This window comes from Gallinula chloropus (genome assembly GCF_964237585.1).
Source record: "Gallinula chloropus genome assembly, chromosome: 7".
Lineage (NCBI taxonomy): Eukaryota > Metazoa > Chordata > Aves > Gruiformes > Rallidae > Gallinula > Gallinula chloropus.
This window is the reverse complement of record NC_140092.1, coordinates 8,144,816-8,163,398: the sequence shown is the minus strand read 5'-3', so window position 1 is coordinate 8,163,398 and position 18,583 is coordinate 8,144,816. Positions and strand designations below refer to the sequence as shown.

Below are 18,583 nucleotides of genomic sequence, written 5' to 3'. Positions count from 1 at the left end.
AAGCATGGACCTGCATATTGTGTAGCTTGGTTGTTGTTGACTTGCTCCTTCTGTGCTCAGTTACTTCTTAATGCAGACATACCTTTTTATCTTTGTGCTCTGAACCCTGATGACCGATGAGCACTGGTGTAAGAAAGATGGAGAGGGTGCAGGTGTGAGGACAGAGGGAATGGACTGGCCTCTTCTGGCCCAAGTTAAATTAGGGGTTGTGCTCTACTGCTTTACACTCTTAACACTAGCAGTGCATGCCATGGCTTGGTCACAAGAAAAACATTTGGTGGCTGAAAGAGGCAGTGGTGGTGCTTAATGACTGGTCAGCAGGTGAGAGGTGATGCTGCGATCCCTTTGTTGTCCCTTTGTGGGACACAGCAAGGTAGAGTGTTTGCTTACTGAGAGCTTTGATACTGTTAGTTTCCTTTTTCCTCACCTGGAACTCACATTTCCCGCAAGGAAACAGCTCCATGCTACTCCTGCCTGTTGTACTACAGGCCTAGATAACTTCAGCCTGTTAGAATCGCTTTTGTTTAGCCAACCATTATCAGGTTGTTGAAGAATGTTGCTAACTTCGAGTTAGGAATTTTAAAGTATGAGGATCAGACTGGTATCTTCAGAAAATCAGTAGCAAAATACATGATTTTACTGCTGCGTTTTTAAACATAAATAATCTTCCACTAGTTGCATTCAAATCTACCTACAAGTGCTAAGACTGGCAAGGACATCGTTGTGCTTATGTGGCACACTGTAAATTCAGTAGGGCAGACTAGATATCTGTACACCAAAAAGTGGAGAGTTGTAACATCTCTAGTTAGGATTTTAATGATAAACAACATCTGAACATGAACTGATAACGTTTGCACAGTTTTCCACTGTACTGTGTGAAATATCCCTTTTTTGGTCCCCACTATCTCAAACATGTTTATGTTGTTTACTGTTTAGTGAAAGTTTTTCCATCATGGTGTTCATTTTAGAAATGAAGTATGAGCTTTGTCATAGAAATGCTCTTTTGTGTGTGTGTTCCATTCCAAATGCCTTCTGTAACTAGAGAATCAAGAGTGAGTGCTACAGCAGTGATGTATTTTAATTTCTTTTGGCTTTACTTGCTATAAAATGCCATATTTTAGGAGCTTTGTGATGTCATGCCTAGGCTCTAAAAGGCAAATAAGTATCTATCTGTCTCCATTTTTTGCTCCTTGGTGCAACACCACTGCCCTCTAGGACAACAGAAGTCCTGGTTTCTGGCTGCAGGTACAAATGTTGGTTCTCTGGCTTGTAGGAAATGTTTTTGCTAGCAGATAAGGTGGTAGTCCCTGGGTACTTAAAACACTGTGACTGCTGTGGGAGTTGCTGTCCTCCTTGCAAAGGGCATATTTATCAGTTGCTGAAGTGGTGCATCAGTATTGTATTTAATTTCTCAGTTCTTCAAAATGCTTATGTTTTTGTTTTCTGTGTAGATGCCGCTCAACCTTACTAATGCAGTGGCTACAGCAAGACAGCTCTTGGCTTACACTGTTGAAGCAGCAAATTTTTCTGATAAGATGGATGTTATTTTTGTGGCTGAAATGATAGAGAAATTTGGAAGATTTGCTGAAAAGTATAAAGAGGTAACTGGATAATCGCTTTAAAGATAATCAAAGTGTGTGTCCTTAAGTGTTCTGAGCAGTGAAACCTTCTGAACATTAGATGCAGGCACTGAGTTAGTGGATTATCAGATTCTACTCCATGTTTTTGTTTGTTTAGTAGGTCCCTGAAGTTGCTGACCCATGGTCACAGACTTTGCACTCGCGCTGAGATGATCCAGCATTCACTGGACCTGTAATGTGAGTAACACCTCTGGTCAGCACTGGAGCAGGGAGATAGGTACAGTAAGTCTGTTTTTATTTAATATAGAGTGGGTCACACAGGTTTTCATTGCTATGTTCTTATCTAAAAATACAAATAATGAAAGCCTCAGAGATCCTCTCAATAATGAATAAAACAAGACTTATCTTCTCCCCTCCCACTATGGTAGGCTGTCTTTATTCAGTATTGAGCTGTATCTCTAAGGTTTTCAGTAGTCCTGTATCTTGCAGGATATAAGACAAGACATTAAAATAAAATCTTAGAGAACGCTCGTTGTTGGGGAGAAAAATGAGAATGGTTGAGTAGTCCCACCAGTGGGTAGAAACTCTCTGTTTCACTGCTGAACAGAGGTTATATTGATCTCACTGTACAGTGCATGTTGGGAAAGCTGGAGACCACAATGCTTCAATGTGCTTGCAAAAAAAAAAAAAAACAACCAAATTTTCCCTGTCCACCCTCACCAAATTATAAATGCTGGTTCTAAATTACTTGTAGAATTCCCTGGAGAATTTTGAGACTAAATCTCCTTTTTTGTAAGCATAGCTTAGATTATTTTTTGGTGTATTTTGAATTATACAAGCAGTTCATTAAATGGCTGGTTTTATACCCAGTTGAAAATAGAAAAACATTTTAGATTGCTGCATGATTTGTTACATTTGAGCATATTCACTTCTCAGCTGTGATTTATTGTCTGTGGAGTGGCACAATCTGGCATTACTTTGCCATCGTTGAAGCTAATAAATGATACAAAAAGTCTTAATTCATAGGTTGTTTCTATCTTGGATGATGTTTTTTTTTAATCTTAATTAGTTGGATTTGAAGGTAAACTTTGATTTCCAGGAATGTTCAGGGAACATGGGTGCAATTTCATTTAATAATTTTTAGTAGCTATTAATAAGAGTTATTTCTCTTAGGCTACTCTATAAATTTGTTTGTGACACTGTATTGACTTACACCATCTTATTGTCAGTTCTTTAGTTTGTGTTACAGTGGCTATTCTGAAAAATACTATAAATTAGAAAAAGCTTCATTTAATAGCTTTTCTGTGTTAGAAGAAACAATGAGAAGACAAATCTTCAGAAAGCTCTTAGCAGATTGTCTTAAGTTAGAATGTAGTTGGAAAAACTTGCTTGTACCTTGATAAGCAAGAAAAACACGTTTCAGACTTTTAAAAAATACTACAACTTGAGTCCTGTGACTTTTGGATCTCAGTACCGATAATTTATTGTAAAACCAGTATTTGTTGATGTCTAAAACATGTTACCATTTTTCAAGTAGTAGTAAGTCATGATAAGCATCTTCAATTAATTTAACTTTGGTTTGTTCTTGGGAATTTAATGAAAAGGGCTATGGCCTGCAAATGTTGCTTGAGGCAGGCTGTGTGCTAGCTGTTGAGAATGTTTTCTGATTGTAGCTTCTGTCCCTAAAGGAGAAGATTCTTAAAACAGAAGTTATTATTATATGCCCATTCTTGCCTCTATTTCTGAATATTTTAAAAAAGAGCAACAAACTACTTTTTAATAGTATTATAAAAAGAAATAGAAAAGCTGTATGCTGTATGTTTTTCCTACCCTGTCTCTATGTAGAAAGTTCTAGTCCACAATTTTAGGCCCTGTGCATTGCATTTCAGCCAATTCAACTAGAAAATACATGCTCTTTCACTTCTAGTTCAGTATTTGCCACTGTTTTTTTACTGTTGTGAAAACCCAGCATAGGTCAATGTTGTCAGTGTAGGTGGCCATTAATTTTGGCAGAGTTGTGGCCTGAGTAAATGAATTCTCTTTATAGTTTGTATTTGCCTGTCATACGGAAGACAGGGTAAGGAGTGTGAGCATAAACTTACAACAATGTAATTGGGGGTTTGAAAGCAGCTCTGGTACCTACGGGTATTTGCTGTCTCTCATGTATAACCTGTGACCTAAAACAGTTCATGCAGAATCGAAGGCAAGCAAGGAGGCAGTCAAAGAAAAGGCAGACACAGCAAAAGCAAGAGAAGCAGAATGGTTCCATGCTAATTATTGCCTGTGCTACTCTTTCCTTATGATCTTCCCCCATACAAACAAACTGCTATTGTTGGTTTATTTTTTAATTTTATTTATTTTAAGTTTAAAGTTGATTATAAACACTACTTTTAAATGAGAGTACAGTAGAACATGGAACGTTGCGTTCTTTGCTTTTTATGAAATATCTGTATTTCTCAGGGATTTTTCCTCAGTATAATGTAACAGTCAGATTATGTTGGCATAACGTTTTTCTTGAATTGGAGATAAATGTCTTAGTCAAAGTATTTCAGTATCTCAAAGTGACAAGCTGTGATTGAAATAGGAACAAACAATTTCCTTTTGCTGCTTGTGCTGACAGTTTGCTTTGTATTTTCTGATGATGATCCTACTTGATGAACCTTTCAAAGATATAAAATAGCCTGATTTCTCTTCCCCGTTAGCTTGGTGACGTGATGGTGGACATAGCAAGTAATATCATGTTAGCTGATGAGCGTGTTCTGTGGATGGCACAAAGGGAAGCCAAAGCTTGCACTAGAATTGTACAATGTCTACAGAAAATTGCTATGTATCGGCTTGCAAATGGAGCTCAAGTTTATTCTACTGTAAGTATAAATTTACTTATTTGGAAGACATTTGCTGGCTCTTGAATTTCAATAGCTTTTTATTTTTCTTAATAGATGTTGGCATTATCTGAAATGCCTACAATTTCTGTAGGAAGAAGAGATGCACTGTGAACAGATTTATCCCTGCCAGATAAACAGTCTTCTGTTTGGGTTTTGTTTTTTTATGTTAAAGCAGAGAATCCTGTTGTTCTTGTGGGGTATAAATATTTTTTTTTTCTCTTTGTTGTCACAGTATTCTCCAAATATTGCTCTTGAGGCTTATGTAATAAAGGCTACTGGTTTCACTGGGATGACCTGCACCGTATTTCAGAAAGTGGCTACATCAGACCGAACAGGACTCAGTGATTATGGGAGAAGAGATCCAGATGGAAACCTAGACAAGCAATTAAGCTTTAAGTGCAACGTTTCAAATACGCTGTCGAGTCTGGCCTTAAAGGTTGGATGCTTTTTGTTTCCTTGCTGACTTTGTTGTAGAATCTTAAATATGAAAGTAATATTATTAACTTCTAATGTTAAGGTAGTATTTCCATATGATCCAGAATGACTGTCACAAGAGTTAATTAAAGTTACAAAGTCTAATAAAGTTTGATTATGGAATAATTTTTTTTAATTGACACAATTTTAAATGAGTAGGTGTGGTTTTCTTTATTAAAACCTCTGAAAAGTGTCCTTCAATTTAAGACCTTTTCATAAGTATGGAAATTTAGATGCTCCCTAGTTCCTAATTATACTTGGCTTTGTTTTGCTGTACTTTCACTTTCATTATGTATTAAATCAGATAGTACCAGTCTTCATAAATGTTTGAAATATTCTGTTCAGAGTGATGCTGTAATAAAGCATGAAGTAGAAAATGGACCTGAAAGGTTACTTTAATTTGTGTGTGTGTGCATGTACACACACACCTATATATACGAATGTAAACGCTTCATGCTCTGTAAAAATATCTTTCAGTTACATTCCTCAACACACCTGCTTGTTTCTATCATTTAATTTTCTTGCACGTCACTTCAGAGTGTATATTTGAAAGTATATACATGTAATTCTGTGAAATGACACGCATGCTTCCTTTCCCGAGTATAATTTGTGTACAGGATAACAAATCCTGCTTGTACAGAGCATTTCATTTTGCATGGTACTAATGCACAATTACAGCCTTTCTCTTTGCTTGTCTTGGTTACTGCTTCTGGCTGCCAGTGGTCTCAACCAGAAAGCTGTTGTGATACTTTAATGATACTGACTTAAATTTTACTCTTGTAACAAGTAATGTAACTACAGAATCTTAGCTTTTTTTCTTCTTTTAAAAAAAGTGTTAGCACTTTTTATAAACTGATTCAACTAATATATCATGAATCACTTAGAACCACCATTGAATAGGTTTGTCACTGTACATAATTTGTTAAATTTATTTCTCTGTGAGACTGTCCAGTTGTAGGAGCTGCTAATTTGATCTCTGTAAAGCATTTCAATTTATTAAGACAATAAAAATCTGTTTATTTCTAGAACACAATTGTAGAGGCTTCTATCCAGTTGCCAGCTTCCCTTTTCACCCAAAAGCAAAAAAGAGAAATCAGACCAGCAGATGAATCTGTCTACAAGCTTCAGCTTATTGCATTTCGCAATGGAAAGCTGTTTCCAGCAACAGGAAATTCAACAAATCTGGCTGATGATGGGAAGCGTCGTACAGTTGTAACGCCAGTTATTCTGACCAAGATAGGTTTGTTTTTATTACTCGTTTTGAATGATCTTTTAAAAACAAGAAACACTTTTGCCTCCCTTGTCATAAAAGCTTTTTAGCATGTAATGTGTTGAGGAATTTATGTGCAAATAAATTTCTTTTGTAACAGATGGCTTAAACCTAGCCAGTCACCACGCTCCTATCAATGTGACACTGCGGCGCATTGCGCATGGAGCAGATGCTGTTGCAGCTCAGTGGGACTTTGATCTGCTGAATGGACAAGGGGGATGGAAATCCGATGGTTGTCGCATTCTTCTGTCCGATGAAAATATTACTACCATTCAGTGCTACTCCCTCAGCAACTACGCTGTCTTAATGGTATGACACCTACAAATCTGTGTCTCTTTCTGGAACTTAAAAGGGTTTTTTCCCCTTGCATTAAAGAAAACGAGCAATTCCACATTAGTTTGACATGAAACTAAGCATAAGAAATACATCTTCAGTTTTTGCTTTGTGTTGATCCAAATGTTGATGTAAGGTGAGGTTTGTGTGGAAAACTGTCAAAGTGGAATTAATTGCTGACTACACTAGACACAAAAGTATTTACATATGAGAAATACTAATTACAGGAAGCTGTTTTAATGAGCTACTTAATCAAATGGGCTTAAACGAATTGTGGTCTAATAAGGACAGTTTAAAGAAAGGTAACTGGAAAAAAAAATCTCTTCTGTGTTATTGATAGTTAAAGAAGGGAGACACCTTCTTTTAGTGCTCTTCAGTTATCAAGTAGGATTCTTCTTTGTTCCTATAGCTCTTCATTTCATAATTTCTCCTGTGAAGCTTCCCTTCTTACAGATGGTGACTGCTACCCTGCTTGTCAGTCATCACCACAGATGCTAAATAGTAAAAAGTGATGTGTAGTATGTAGGCTAATAGGAAGCTGACTGAAATAAGAAGAGGTTTCAGAAATATTAAGTGCAGATTTGATATGGGTTTTGTTGCAGTTAATGTGCTCTGTATGGAATTAAAAATATATTTAATTGTACGTTAATATATGTAATTGGAAGAAAGAGGATTTGTTTGTGATCATCAGTGCATGAGAAGTTGCATTTTTTGTTTTTCAACCCAAACTTTCAAAAAGCTCCCCCTTAAGAGAATTAAATAGTATAATGCTAAAAAGCTAAACATAAATAAAATAAAGATTTACCTGCCGAGCTCTTTAAAAAGAGCTTAGAGAGCAACGTTTCACTTCACTGCTGAAGATACTGGTTTAAATCACTTCAAACTGTTGGAATCCTATGGTTCCCTTCTTTGATATTTTAAAAATACATAATCCTTTCCTAAAACATAACAGCATTCTTTAAAATGGAATTAAACTTCATTTGTATGTGTAGTATATATGTAAGGAGAGATCATGTTTTAAATTGGTCACATTTCTGCCATCTGGAGGAAGAAAAATGCAAAGCATATTCAATCTGCTGGTAAATGACTAGTGGTTAGGAGGAAATAGTTCTGCTAGTTGCCTCTAAATGCATCAGTGTTTTCTTAATGTCATCTCTACTGTTATTTTACTGTTCTTTTTTTACTAAATTATTAGTTAGGATCAGTTTATCTCAGAAACAACATTAGCTCCCCTCACTCCTTTGAGTAGGTCTGACCAAAAATTTAGTAAGAACTCCATTGACTGAGTGTTGGGTCCAGGCCTTTGCTAGCTAGGCCAGGCACACTGAGCTTCCTCAGGTATGTTAGAATATTATTGTAAATCTTGTGATTTTTGCAGCCTTTGTTCTTGGAGCTCACACCAATGTGTTTGACATACTGTTACCTGTCACCAATCTGGAAGGAGCAACCGGAATTCTCCTACAGTTTCTGTTCTTCGATACTCACTGTCTTGTGTGACAGTACTTTTGCTCATGCTTGTAACAGCAGTGAGTTCCTAGGGATCTCCAGCTGGATATCAACCAGGCCATGGGTAGTGTTCAAATCAGATGACACACTGGCTGGCTGAGGCATAATATCTTGCGGTCTTTCCCAACCTGTTTTTTCCAGGTGCCAAAGAAAACAAAATACATAAAAATCAAACTGACAGTCTGATTCCATTATTTTGGGATGAGGTTGGTGAGTTAGTTAGGAATAACAAATTTACATTCTGATGAAAGAACAATTGAAGGAGTGGTGAAGAGACTGCTGACTCTAATTTAATTGTAAGTCTCTATGCAAGAATGCTTCTGTCCATGAAATCAGATTACCTGTCTTAAATCTTAAAAACAGATTGTATATCACTGTGACTTTCTCAGAATGAACTGAAGCTTCCTCATAATGTTCTGCTTTTTTTTGTGAATGGCAAATTTGTTCTCTTCTCCACCAGCACGTTTAACTTTGCCAACTCCAGAGGTTTAAGAGCGATTAACCCAGAATTATAGGTGAAAGAACTTCATCTGTCTGTCATATCTGAAAAATTCCTTTTAATAGATTTTCCCACTGATTTTAGTTAAGCAAGCTTGGTTTATTTTGTTCTGGAAGGGACTGAAGGGATTTTTCAATGTTCATTACCATTGGAGATGGAGCTCAAGTAAATTTTAACTGCATCCAAACAGAATTATTTCCTGTGGCTATTCTTGTTAGTAAGTGAAAACGTCACACCTTACATGGTATTTGAAATATTGCCACGCTATAACAGTCCAAGGTTCCATTTCACACTTATTCCTTGAGTAATGTTTTGACAGGTGATTCAGAACACTTGAACAATCCTAACGAACTGTTGAATTCTATTTGAGTCGTCAGCTATTTATTATGGCCAAACAGTAGTCATAGATTGACAGTCTGGTAGGAACATGTGGGTGTTATTTGGTCCAGTTGCCTGCTCGAAGTTTAGTCAGCTTCAAAGTCAGATTGTATTGCTTCAGGTCATGTTCAGTCAAGCTTTGAGCATCTCCAAGGACAGAGATTACATTGCCCTTCTGGGCAGTATGTCACCACTTTCATCGGAATTTTTTTCTCATATCTAACCAAAATTTTCAATGTTACTGATAATGTCTGCTGCCTTTCATCATTTTATGGTTCAGCTCTGTGAAGAGTTTCGTTCAGTCTTCTTTATACCATCCCAGTAGGTAGTTCAATATGACAGTGAGATTTCTGCCATATTCCTTTGCTTTTTAAAGATGAACAATTGCCTCTTTTTCAGCCTCGGGCATTGTGTGCGTTGGCCTGCTAGTCAGCTCTGACTGTGATCTGTTAGAGACTCACTCCATCCAGTACGTCAGTGCCTTTCTTGTACTGGGGAGACTCAAATTGAAGATGGTTTTGCAGAGCTGGTTTCAGAGCTGAGCAGAAGGAAATAACCAATTCACCCTCTTGCTGTGGTTTTGCTAATAATACAGGGCTTGGGCTGCAGGTTACACTGCTGACTTGTGGACAACTTTTGCCTACCAGTACCCTCAAGTGGTTCTTTGTTTGCTTTCTAACCAGTCCAGTGCACAGCCAGTATTTTTGCTTGTCTGAGGTTATTCCATCCCAGATGCAGATCTTTTAACATTGTTCCACTGCAAAATTTCAGCCCTTTTCTCTATCTCACCAGCATCCCTCTGAATGTTCTCTATTCTGTTGATGAGTCCAGCCCCAGTCTACAGCATCACCTGCAGACTTGCTGAGGGCACTGCCTGTGATGTTGTGTTGTCGCAAAAGATAATTATTAGTAACTGGAACTCACAGTTGTTCTAAATGTTGTGCATATAAATATTCTAAGAAGAAAATGGTGTGTGTCTGTAAGCTGCTAACATCTCTGTATGTTCAAGTGTATATGAAGTTTAAGTGTTCTTTAAGATGAGAGTCTGCATTTACAAATGTCAGCCAGAATACCAGGCAATTATGGAAGAAAAACAGGAACATCAAATAATAAATACTTGGAGGGTCGAGTTTTTGTAGCAGGAGGTGATGGATGTAACCCATTTCATCTAGAAGGTTCCAGTTGCTGTTTCATCTGTGTTTCCCCTGCCATTCTGCCACCCTCATGAAATGAAGGTACAAGGTGGAATAATGTTGTTCTTTTCAGGACTTGACAGGAGCTGAGTTATATACACAGCCAGCTGATCTTTTGCATCCAGTAATTTATGCCACTGCCATGGTTTTGCTAATGTGCCTGTTGATGATCATCGTCAGTTACATATACCATCACAGGTAGGAATCAAAATTACTAGACTAATAACTTTACTTTTATAGTGCTTAGGAACACTTTTTGATAGGAACATGGTATAGTACATCTGCATTTGGTTTTCTTTATATAAAATTTGTTGATGCAAACTAACAGTTAAGCAAGTACCTATTCAGTCTCATCTTGAGTATGACAATTTAGTTCTCATAGCCATCTCTCTCTTTAATTCTTTGCTTTTGCTACATGATGAAAGGAGAGACCACTCAAGAATGATGGTAGAATTTAATAAACGGTTCAGCCTTTTACAGTTCTGTTGATGTGAAAGCTTGAAGCCTAAAATTTTAGAATCAGGCCCCAAATAGTTGTATAAAGCTAGTTAATAGGAGGGTGTTTTAATTTCTTGTGATGAAGACCAGAGATTATATTTGATTACAAAGTACATGGTAGTCAAACAATCATTAACAGTAATTATATCTCATTTATCACAAGTGTATCTTGCTAGTTTCTGAAAGACAATAATGCAGCTGTGTTTTATGTTGTCTAATTTGTTTCTTTTAACAGTGTGATCAGGATCAGTGTAAAAAGCTGGCATATGCTAGTTAACCTGAGCTTTCATATTTTCCTGACGTGTGCGATGTTTATTGGAGGCGTAACTCAGACCAGCAATGCCAGCATTTGCCAAGCAGTAAGTAAACATGCAAACACTTGAGAAAAAAAAAATTACCAATTTAATGCTCCTATATATGTCTGCACTCCCCTTGCCTCCTGCAGAACAGTAATACTCTACAGGCATTTTCATCAGAACACAAAATTTAGACCAAACAAAATCAATCTCTTTTTTTTTAACCTTAAAAGATTTCTTTTCTATTTTCATTCAGCCATGAAGATAAAATGAGTTTGTTACTGAAAAGCTGGAAAAGTGTTTCAAAAGTGCAGCAGAAAATGCCATTGGAAAAAATGTTTTACCTGTTTATTTTTGAGACTACTTATGAAATTGCTTATAGGCCTGTATGGGGCCTTTACAGACCATGTGAAAACTGATTTCCATGTGTGTTAAAATATTTATTTCCATTTGCTCAGTAGAACGTAAAGGGAAAGGAGAGAGAAGTGTTTTGAGTCAAAAACTTATACTTTCTGTAAACAAATATCACTGGCTTTATTAAGACTCCTTTATAGTGATTTCTGCTTCTGCAATTTGGCTGTGTCTGTTTCAGTGTAGTAACAGTTGCCACTTTGGAATGGTATCAGTGAAGTTTTTTTAACACTTCCTTTCTTCGATCTCACAAAAGTTTCTTATCCCTCACCATAATAGTCCATAATGCTTTTTGTTTGAATTTACAGTAGTTCAATGTGCTGCAATAAAATATGTCCCTGATCTTGGAGATGAGGAAATAGTATGACAAATTGTAATCTTTGTTCTTGCCTCCTTGGAGACAGTAATCCATCTAGAGAAATTCTGTGATATGGATGGGTTTTAAAGAGTTGTGCTTTTCCTGGTGATTGGAACTTGAAAAAAAGCCTTACCTCCAGTCATGTTAACAGAAGCTGAAGTGTCATCTCTTCCATGCACGTGTGCTGTCATTTAACCTGCCTCCTGCTGTCACTTTATCTGTGTTGGCTTGAAGTAAGGAAATGCAGGACAAACAGATTGTGCCTTTCCTTGACAAAACACTGAGGACTTGGGAAATCCCAGAACTTCTTAAAAGAAAATGATCTTAAGTTTATAAAAATAATGCATGTGCAAAAGGATCTGACAGCCAACCATTTTCTTCACAATAGTTCCCAGTCAGTCTGTGAGGCTGACTTTGCATTAATATTTGGGCTGGTTAAATATCTGAAGTATGATCCTTTCGCTTTCACACTGTGTTAGTCACTGATGAATGTTAGCTGTCTGTATTTTGCTGCCTGCTGTGTAGTTACTGTAATATGATTAGCTTGACGTTCCCTAACTTGTTTCAAAACGTCTTATGTTACAGATATTATTCAAATTAAGGTGTTTCTTAAAAGTTTCCTAAAGTTTACAACTTATATGTAATCTTTGAAATGTTGACCCGCAAAGTTTTTCCTCTACATAGAGGCAGCTGCAGCTCTGTAGCCTTTCCAGACTCAACTGATACGAAGATGGGTTTGCACAACGTGTATTACTGTTCTGAAAACCATGATGACTTGGATAGAACAGCCCTAGTAAAATAAGAGGGGTTTTTATTCTCTTGAGCTTTATGGAAATTCAGGCCTTATGCAAGTTGTGTTTAAAAGAATTAATTAATTGTTTACTTGGTAAAAATTAAGTGTTTGTGGGTTAATTTCTTTTTTTTAAGGTTGGGATAATTCTCCATTATTCCACTCTTGCGACAGTGCTGTGGCTGGGAGTGACATCTCGTAACATTTACAAGCAAGTAACTAAAAAAGCAAAAAGATGTCAAGATCCTGATGAGCCACCTCCTCCACCCAGACCAATGCTGAGGTGAGTCTGTTGTTTTTCCACAACTCTTTATTTCCCAGGTTACTGCACTTATATTCTGACCAGAAAATAAAATGGGTTGTTACTGGGTTTTTTGGTTGATTTGGTTTTGTTTTTTTTTCAAGAGTCTTTCACAGAAGATTTTCTTACTAGATCCACAAAGTCCCTTGAAAATATTCCTGTGCCTCGGCATTACTTTAAAGAGGATGAGGCGAAGGATGATTTTGGTTAGCATATGTACACTGTTCCAATGCTGTGTTCCTGGTTTGTAAATTAAGATGTTTCAGCATCACCACCGGTGCTTTGATTAGGACAGTAGATAACCCACATGTCCCACTAAATTATCAGAAGAAAGAATATGGAGAACTGTGTTATCACACAATTAAGAAACATTGCAATTTAAACAAATAAAGTTAATGCATTTTCCAAAGATTGCTTACAAATTATATGAAAAATATATCACTCGTTATTGAATGAAATAGTGTTTTGTGAAACATAAATCTTAGATTTTTTTAGTTCTGAAATCTCTGAAATGGGTCAATCTAACAATCTGTGAAATTCACCCTATGCAGAATATTTTTAATAGAAAATGTTACCATACTCTGTTCATGTCACTTTCTGAGCCTCTGGATATTAATTAAAATTGCTAAGCTGGAATTCTCCACAAGGTGGCAGAAGTTGATTAACTTTGATTAGCTATAAGCAAATATTTAGAAAGCTTGAGTTTACAGTACAGATATTGCAGAAAATCAGAAACAGTTTTCGAAATATCAGCTAAAATGTGCAGTACTATACACAAGCATAGATAAATGCTGAACCAATAGGCTAGAAAGTAGAAATTTAATATTTATACCACTTTTTTTTTTTTTACTATTTTTCTTTTAAGAAAAAGCAAATCTGTTGTATTCACTGGAAGCTATCATGCCCATCACCAACTGTGTGCCTTCCAACATGTGTTATGTCGTGGGTTTTATTTTCCCCATTGCTTATTTTTCATGAACTCTGCAGTGAAAGTTGAGTAGAACAAAATCAGCCACAAAGATCTGTCTTATCTGGCCAGCTTCTGAACGCTGCTTTGAGGTACAGAATAAACCAATGACAGAATTTGATCTTGGTAGGATTTGTCAACTAAGTGATTTATTTAGTGTGCCTAGACTTCCAAGAAAGACCTAATTTATTTTAGACTGTCATTTTATATCTCAAGTGAGACAGCAGTAACTTCTGGTGGATAATGTGAAATGTGGTGGAAAGGTGCAGGACTGTCAGAATAGGTGTCTGTTGTTGACAAAGCAAACTACCCACATGTATGTCACAGTAGTAGTTTTCACTGCACATTCTGATCCGAATTTGGATCGGATTAATATAAGATACAGGACAGAATGCCATCAATTTGTGTGATTTTTAATAATTATTGATCTGTCACTACTAAATTCAATGTGAATTCACAGAAATTGGAATGAAATTTTATATATATATATATACGCCCTCAATATATGTCTCATCCTTGTGAAGGCATAGTTTTTATTAACACTGCCAGAGGGTAGCAGGAGGTACAACCGATGAAATTACAGGACCCTTTAAAGACAAATAACACCACCCCCTTAGGCCCCTCCCCACACAAAAAGCCGAGCAACAGGAGTCCTTCCAGCTGATCTGCTGAACATTCTGTCCATAATCTTAGGCAAGCTCAGCTCTGGAACATGAGACATACTATTTACTATGTTCCTCCTAAGTTCCCATGTTCTCTTCCATTAGTTCACAACTTTTGACTGCCAGCTTTTGTTTCTTACTTCTAACCACCTATTCCTTTGTTTGGTGCCTGTGAGGGAGGTGAGCAGCTGTAAGAGAGACGTGGCTCAACAGGAGTAAGAAAGTTGCAATGAGGAAATCTTAGGGTAAAAAATGATACTGTCAAAGCCCAGATGTGATTCACCCTAATTGTTTTCTTCAAGAACTTGCATATTTCCAGAACCCTGGAAAGCAGTTGTTTCCTTCATGGTCACTGAATAAAATCCATCGCCATTAACTGATACACTGGCTTTACTCTTTAGGTTCTACCTTATTGGTGGAGGGATCCCTATCATAGTTTGTGGAATAACAGCAGCAGCAAACATCCGAAACTATGGCAGCAGACCTCATGCTCCTTAGTAAGTACCATACAACTGAGAGCTGTGTTATAATATTCCATGGGTTTGCTTTTCTAGGCTTCTTTGCAATTAGTTCTGATGTTTTCAGAACATGTAACACAGCCAAGACTGTTTTAGAGTATCATTATGAACTGATAGAGCATAAGTGACTTGTGAGAAGACACTAATTTGGATTCTTTGGTTTGTTTGTTTTTTTCCAGTTGCTGGATGAGTTGGGAACCCAGCTTAGGAGCATTTTATGGACCAGCCAGCTTTATAATTTTCATAAACTGTATGTATTTTCTCAGCATATTCATACAACTAAAACGTCACCCTGAACGCAAGTATGAACTGAAGGAACCCATTGAGGAGCAGCAGCGTCTGGCCACCAACGAACACGGGGAACTGTCTCATCAAGATTCATTGTCGGTGTCACTAGTTTCCACGTCTGCTTTGGAGAACGAGCACAGTTTTCAAGCACAGCTGCTGGGAGTGGGCCTCACCTTGCTTTTGTACGTCGCGCTGTGGATCTTTGGAGCTCTGTCTGTTTCCCTGTATTATCCCATGGACCTGATCTTCAGCTGCTTTTTTGGGGCAACGTGTTTAAGCCTCAGCGCCTTTCTTATGGTTCACCACTGCATTAACAGGGAGGATGTTCGGCATGCTTGGATAACAACTTGCTGCCCTGGAAGGAGTACGTATTCCGTGCAAGTAAATGTTCAGCCCTCCAGTTCCAGTGGAACCAACGGAGAGGCCCCTAAGTGCACCAACAGCAGCGCAGAGTCTTCGTGCACGAATAAAAGCGCCTCGAGCTTGAAAAATTCTTCTCAAGGCTGTAAACTGACTAACTTGCAAGCGGCAGCAGCGCAGTGCCACCCTACTTCTCTGCCACTGAACACAGGTCCGCAGCTTGACAACAGCCTCACGGAACATTCGGTGGATAATGATATCAAAATGCATGTAGCTCCCTTAGAGGTGCAGTTTCGGACAAACGGACACCCAAGTCGGCACCATAAGAACCGAAGCAAGGGACACCGTGCCAGCAGGCTTGCGGTGCTGAGGGAATACGCCTACGATGTTCCCACCAGCGTGGAAGGGAGCGTGCAGAACGGCTTGCCGAAAAGCCGACCAAGCAACAGCGAAGGGCATTCCAGGAGCCGGAGAGCCTATTTGGCATATAGAGAGCGCCAGTATAACCAGTCCCAGCAAGACAGCAGTGATGCTTGCAGCACGCTGCCGAAAAGCAGCAGAAATACAGAAAAAACAATAGCTGCCAACAACAAAAAAGATATTCTAAGGAAGCCGATAGCGGTGGAACTGGAAAACCAACAAAAATCGTATGGCTTAAATTTAGCTGTTCAGAACGGACCACTTAAAGGCAGTGGACAGGAAGGGCCTTTGCTCACTGCTGACAGTACTGGTAATATTAGAACTGGGTTGTGGAAACACGAAACTACTGTGTAGCATTATAATTCATTGTGGGACAAATCCATATGGACTGTGATTACACATTCCTTAAAGCTATTAACACTTCTAAAGACTGTTTACAAACTTTAGGTACTTTATGCAGGGAGGGAACAAAGATAATCTGCCAAACTAAAGATTGTACGCATTTTTATCTTTGCTGTTCTTACACAGATGAACTTTTGGTAACTTGTGAATTAATTTTGAAGTGTCAGTTTTGAGAGGTGCAGAACATAACTTTGTACATTTTTACTTTTTACCTGTAGCCCTGCAGATGTGTCCACAGCACATTTCAAATTTGTATTTAAATGTATAATAAATACTATTTTCCCCAGCAGCCCGATGTCGCAGTGCTTTGTTGTTGGGTTTTCTTCTTTAAAGATGACTGTACTGAACGTCATCCTGATTTTCCTACTTCAATATCTAAAACCTGTGAGTTTCAGTTATACAGAAAATACTTGGTGTCCGAAGTAGACAGTGCAAATAACTGAGCTATTTGCATAAGGCCTAGAACTGGTTTGAAATGAAGAACCGATGTTTTAAAGAGGTTTTTAGCACATAGGCAACTTGTTTGCTCTGAAGTCATTATTTTGTACTTGCAGCGTAACAGTTACATCGTCAGGTGGCTGTGGCTTATTTTAATGCACAGTTTTAGATTACTTGGTAATGTTTCTGGGTAACACTCTATTTTGCTTGACTCAGGGTGGTCTTTTAAAATCTGTTTTAATGATTAGAATTGGGAAGGTTTTGAATGTTCACAGACAATAGCTCCTGATTTGCAAAGGTCACCTGTGAAAGCTCATTCATTTGTAATAGTGTGGAAGAACAACAGCACAGGTGTTTTGATAGGTGGGAACAGGATAATCAGTTAAGAGCAAGATCAGCCTGCAGGGGGGATCTTTTGGCTCAGGGTCACTGTGGACACTGCCTCTTGAGAGAGTGTTTTCAGTTGTTGAGTTCACTTTACTTACCTGTGTGTGAGAATTTGCAGAATAATCTTCTCTAATAACCTGTACAGTGTCTGTGTTCAAAAAGAAAAAGGTTTCAGCAGTAGAAGGATATTAAGAAGGTTATTGCTTTTAAAAAGCCTGTGAATTCCTGGGGTAGAAGTAGCTAAAACATGGAATCTTTAATGATAATGTAAACCTTGAACAACTAACATTTTAGTTGAACTCCAATTTAATTGTGGTGTAATGACAAAAATCAGAACCAAGGTCAAAATATTTTATGTAAAAGGAAATATTATAGAATAGATTGTCAATTATGAGTATGGTGTTCTATACTTGTTAACACATCTATGTAAACAAGATCAGGTTTTGTGTCATCCTGCTGCTGTGACAAATCTGAGGCTGTAGCTGTAGAGTATATGCTTGGGGCTTTATCTGTTTCTGGTGCTGATACCAGTTGTGCTAAAGCCCTGGGTATTTAATAGCAAAATCTGGTTGTGCATGCTCTTGTGCTGGCATCACCATGGCTTTTAAGCAACAAATAGAATTGGGCTGGCTATACCCAGCTGCTCGGTTACCTGAACCCCACTTGTCCCAGTTGAGTATTTCAGGTAAGTGTATCTAAATACACATACAAGCCTAATGTTCTCAGTACTCCAACAGTTGTGTTAAATAACTGACGATGGGAGGATCGCTCAGGTATGTTTAATTGGTGCTTGCTAGGCTTGCAGTACCCTCTGTTACTTGGTTGGATAGTCTGACCTGATCTTGGGTGCATCACACAAACTTCTCCAGTAGGACAGTGGTGTTAGGATTTGGGTTGTGGTTTTGCTTCTTGTGAGTAGTTGTCACTTACAAATTCTTAAAGCAACGTTTTGACAAATACAAGACTCGGTTTTCATTGCTTTTCTATTCCACTGGCAGCTTTTAGCTCATAACTGACTGTACAGTTACTGTGTGGGTGGGCACTCAAAAATACATGTATCTGGCATACACAGGTACTGCCGAAGGAAAGCATTTAAACCAAATGTCCAAACATGTATAAATTATTTACATTTTAAGATACTTTGCAAGGTATTTAAGCATCTTAGTTCACTACTTTGGTACTGCAATACCCACTACTGTGGGTGGGTGGGTGGTGTAAGGCAGGGGTTCCTCTTGGTGGCAGAAATACATTTTGGACCCCAAGTCGGAACTGGCGACTTGCTCCTCTTCCTTTCCAGAGGCTGCAGGTCTGTCACCTGTGATTTAGTGATGGATTGAATGAAAACTGAATTGCAGCCAGGAGGCATAAG

The 18,583-nt window shown here is 37.9% G+C and overlaps 1 protein-coding gene across 1 annotated transcript in view; it reads left to right on the top strand.

Moving 5' to 3' along the window:
• Positions 1–16,671, top strand: part of ADGRA3 (adhesion G protein-coupled receptor A3) — a gene marked incomplete at its 5' end in the record, with an annotated part of 56,115 nt that extends 39,444 nt beyond the window's left edge. Inside the window, 10 exons of the mRNA XM_084266814.1 lie at positions 1,452–1,601; positions 4,283–4,444; positions 4,698–4,901; positions 5,966–6,179; positions 6,310–6,518; positions 10,192–10,316; positions 10,852–10,975; positions 12,609–12,754; positions 14,803–14,898; positions 15,099–16,671. Coding sequence (XP_084122940.1) covers positions 1,452–1,601; positions 4,283–4,444; positions 4,698–4,901; positions 5,966–6,179; positions 6,310–6,518; positions 10,192–10,316; positions 10,852–10,975; positions 12,609–12,754; positions 14,803–14,898; positions 15,099–16,341 — 2,673 coding nt within the window. The 3' untranslated portion in view covers positions 16,342–16,671. The remainder of the gene's footprint in view (positions 1–1,451; positions 1,602–4,282; positions 4,445–4,697; positions 4,902–5,965; positions 6,180–6,309; positions 6,519–10,191; positions 10,317–10,851; positions 10,976–12,608; positions 12,755–14,802; positions 14,899–15,098) is intronic.
• Between the last annotated feature and the right edge of the window lie 1,912 nt (positions 16,672–18,583).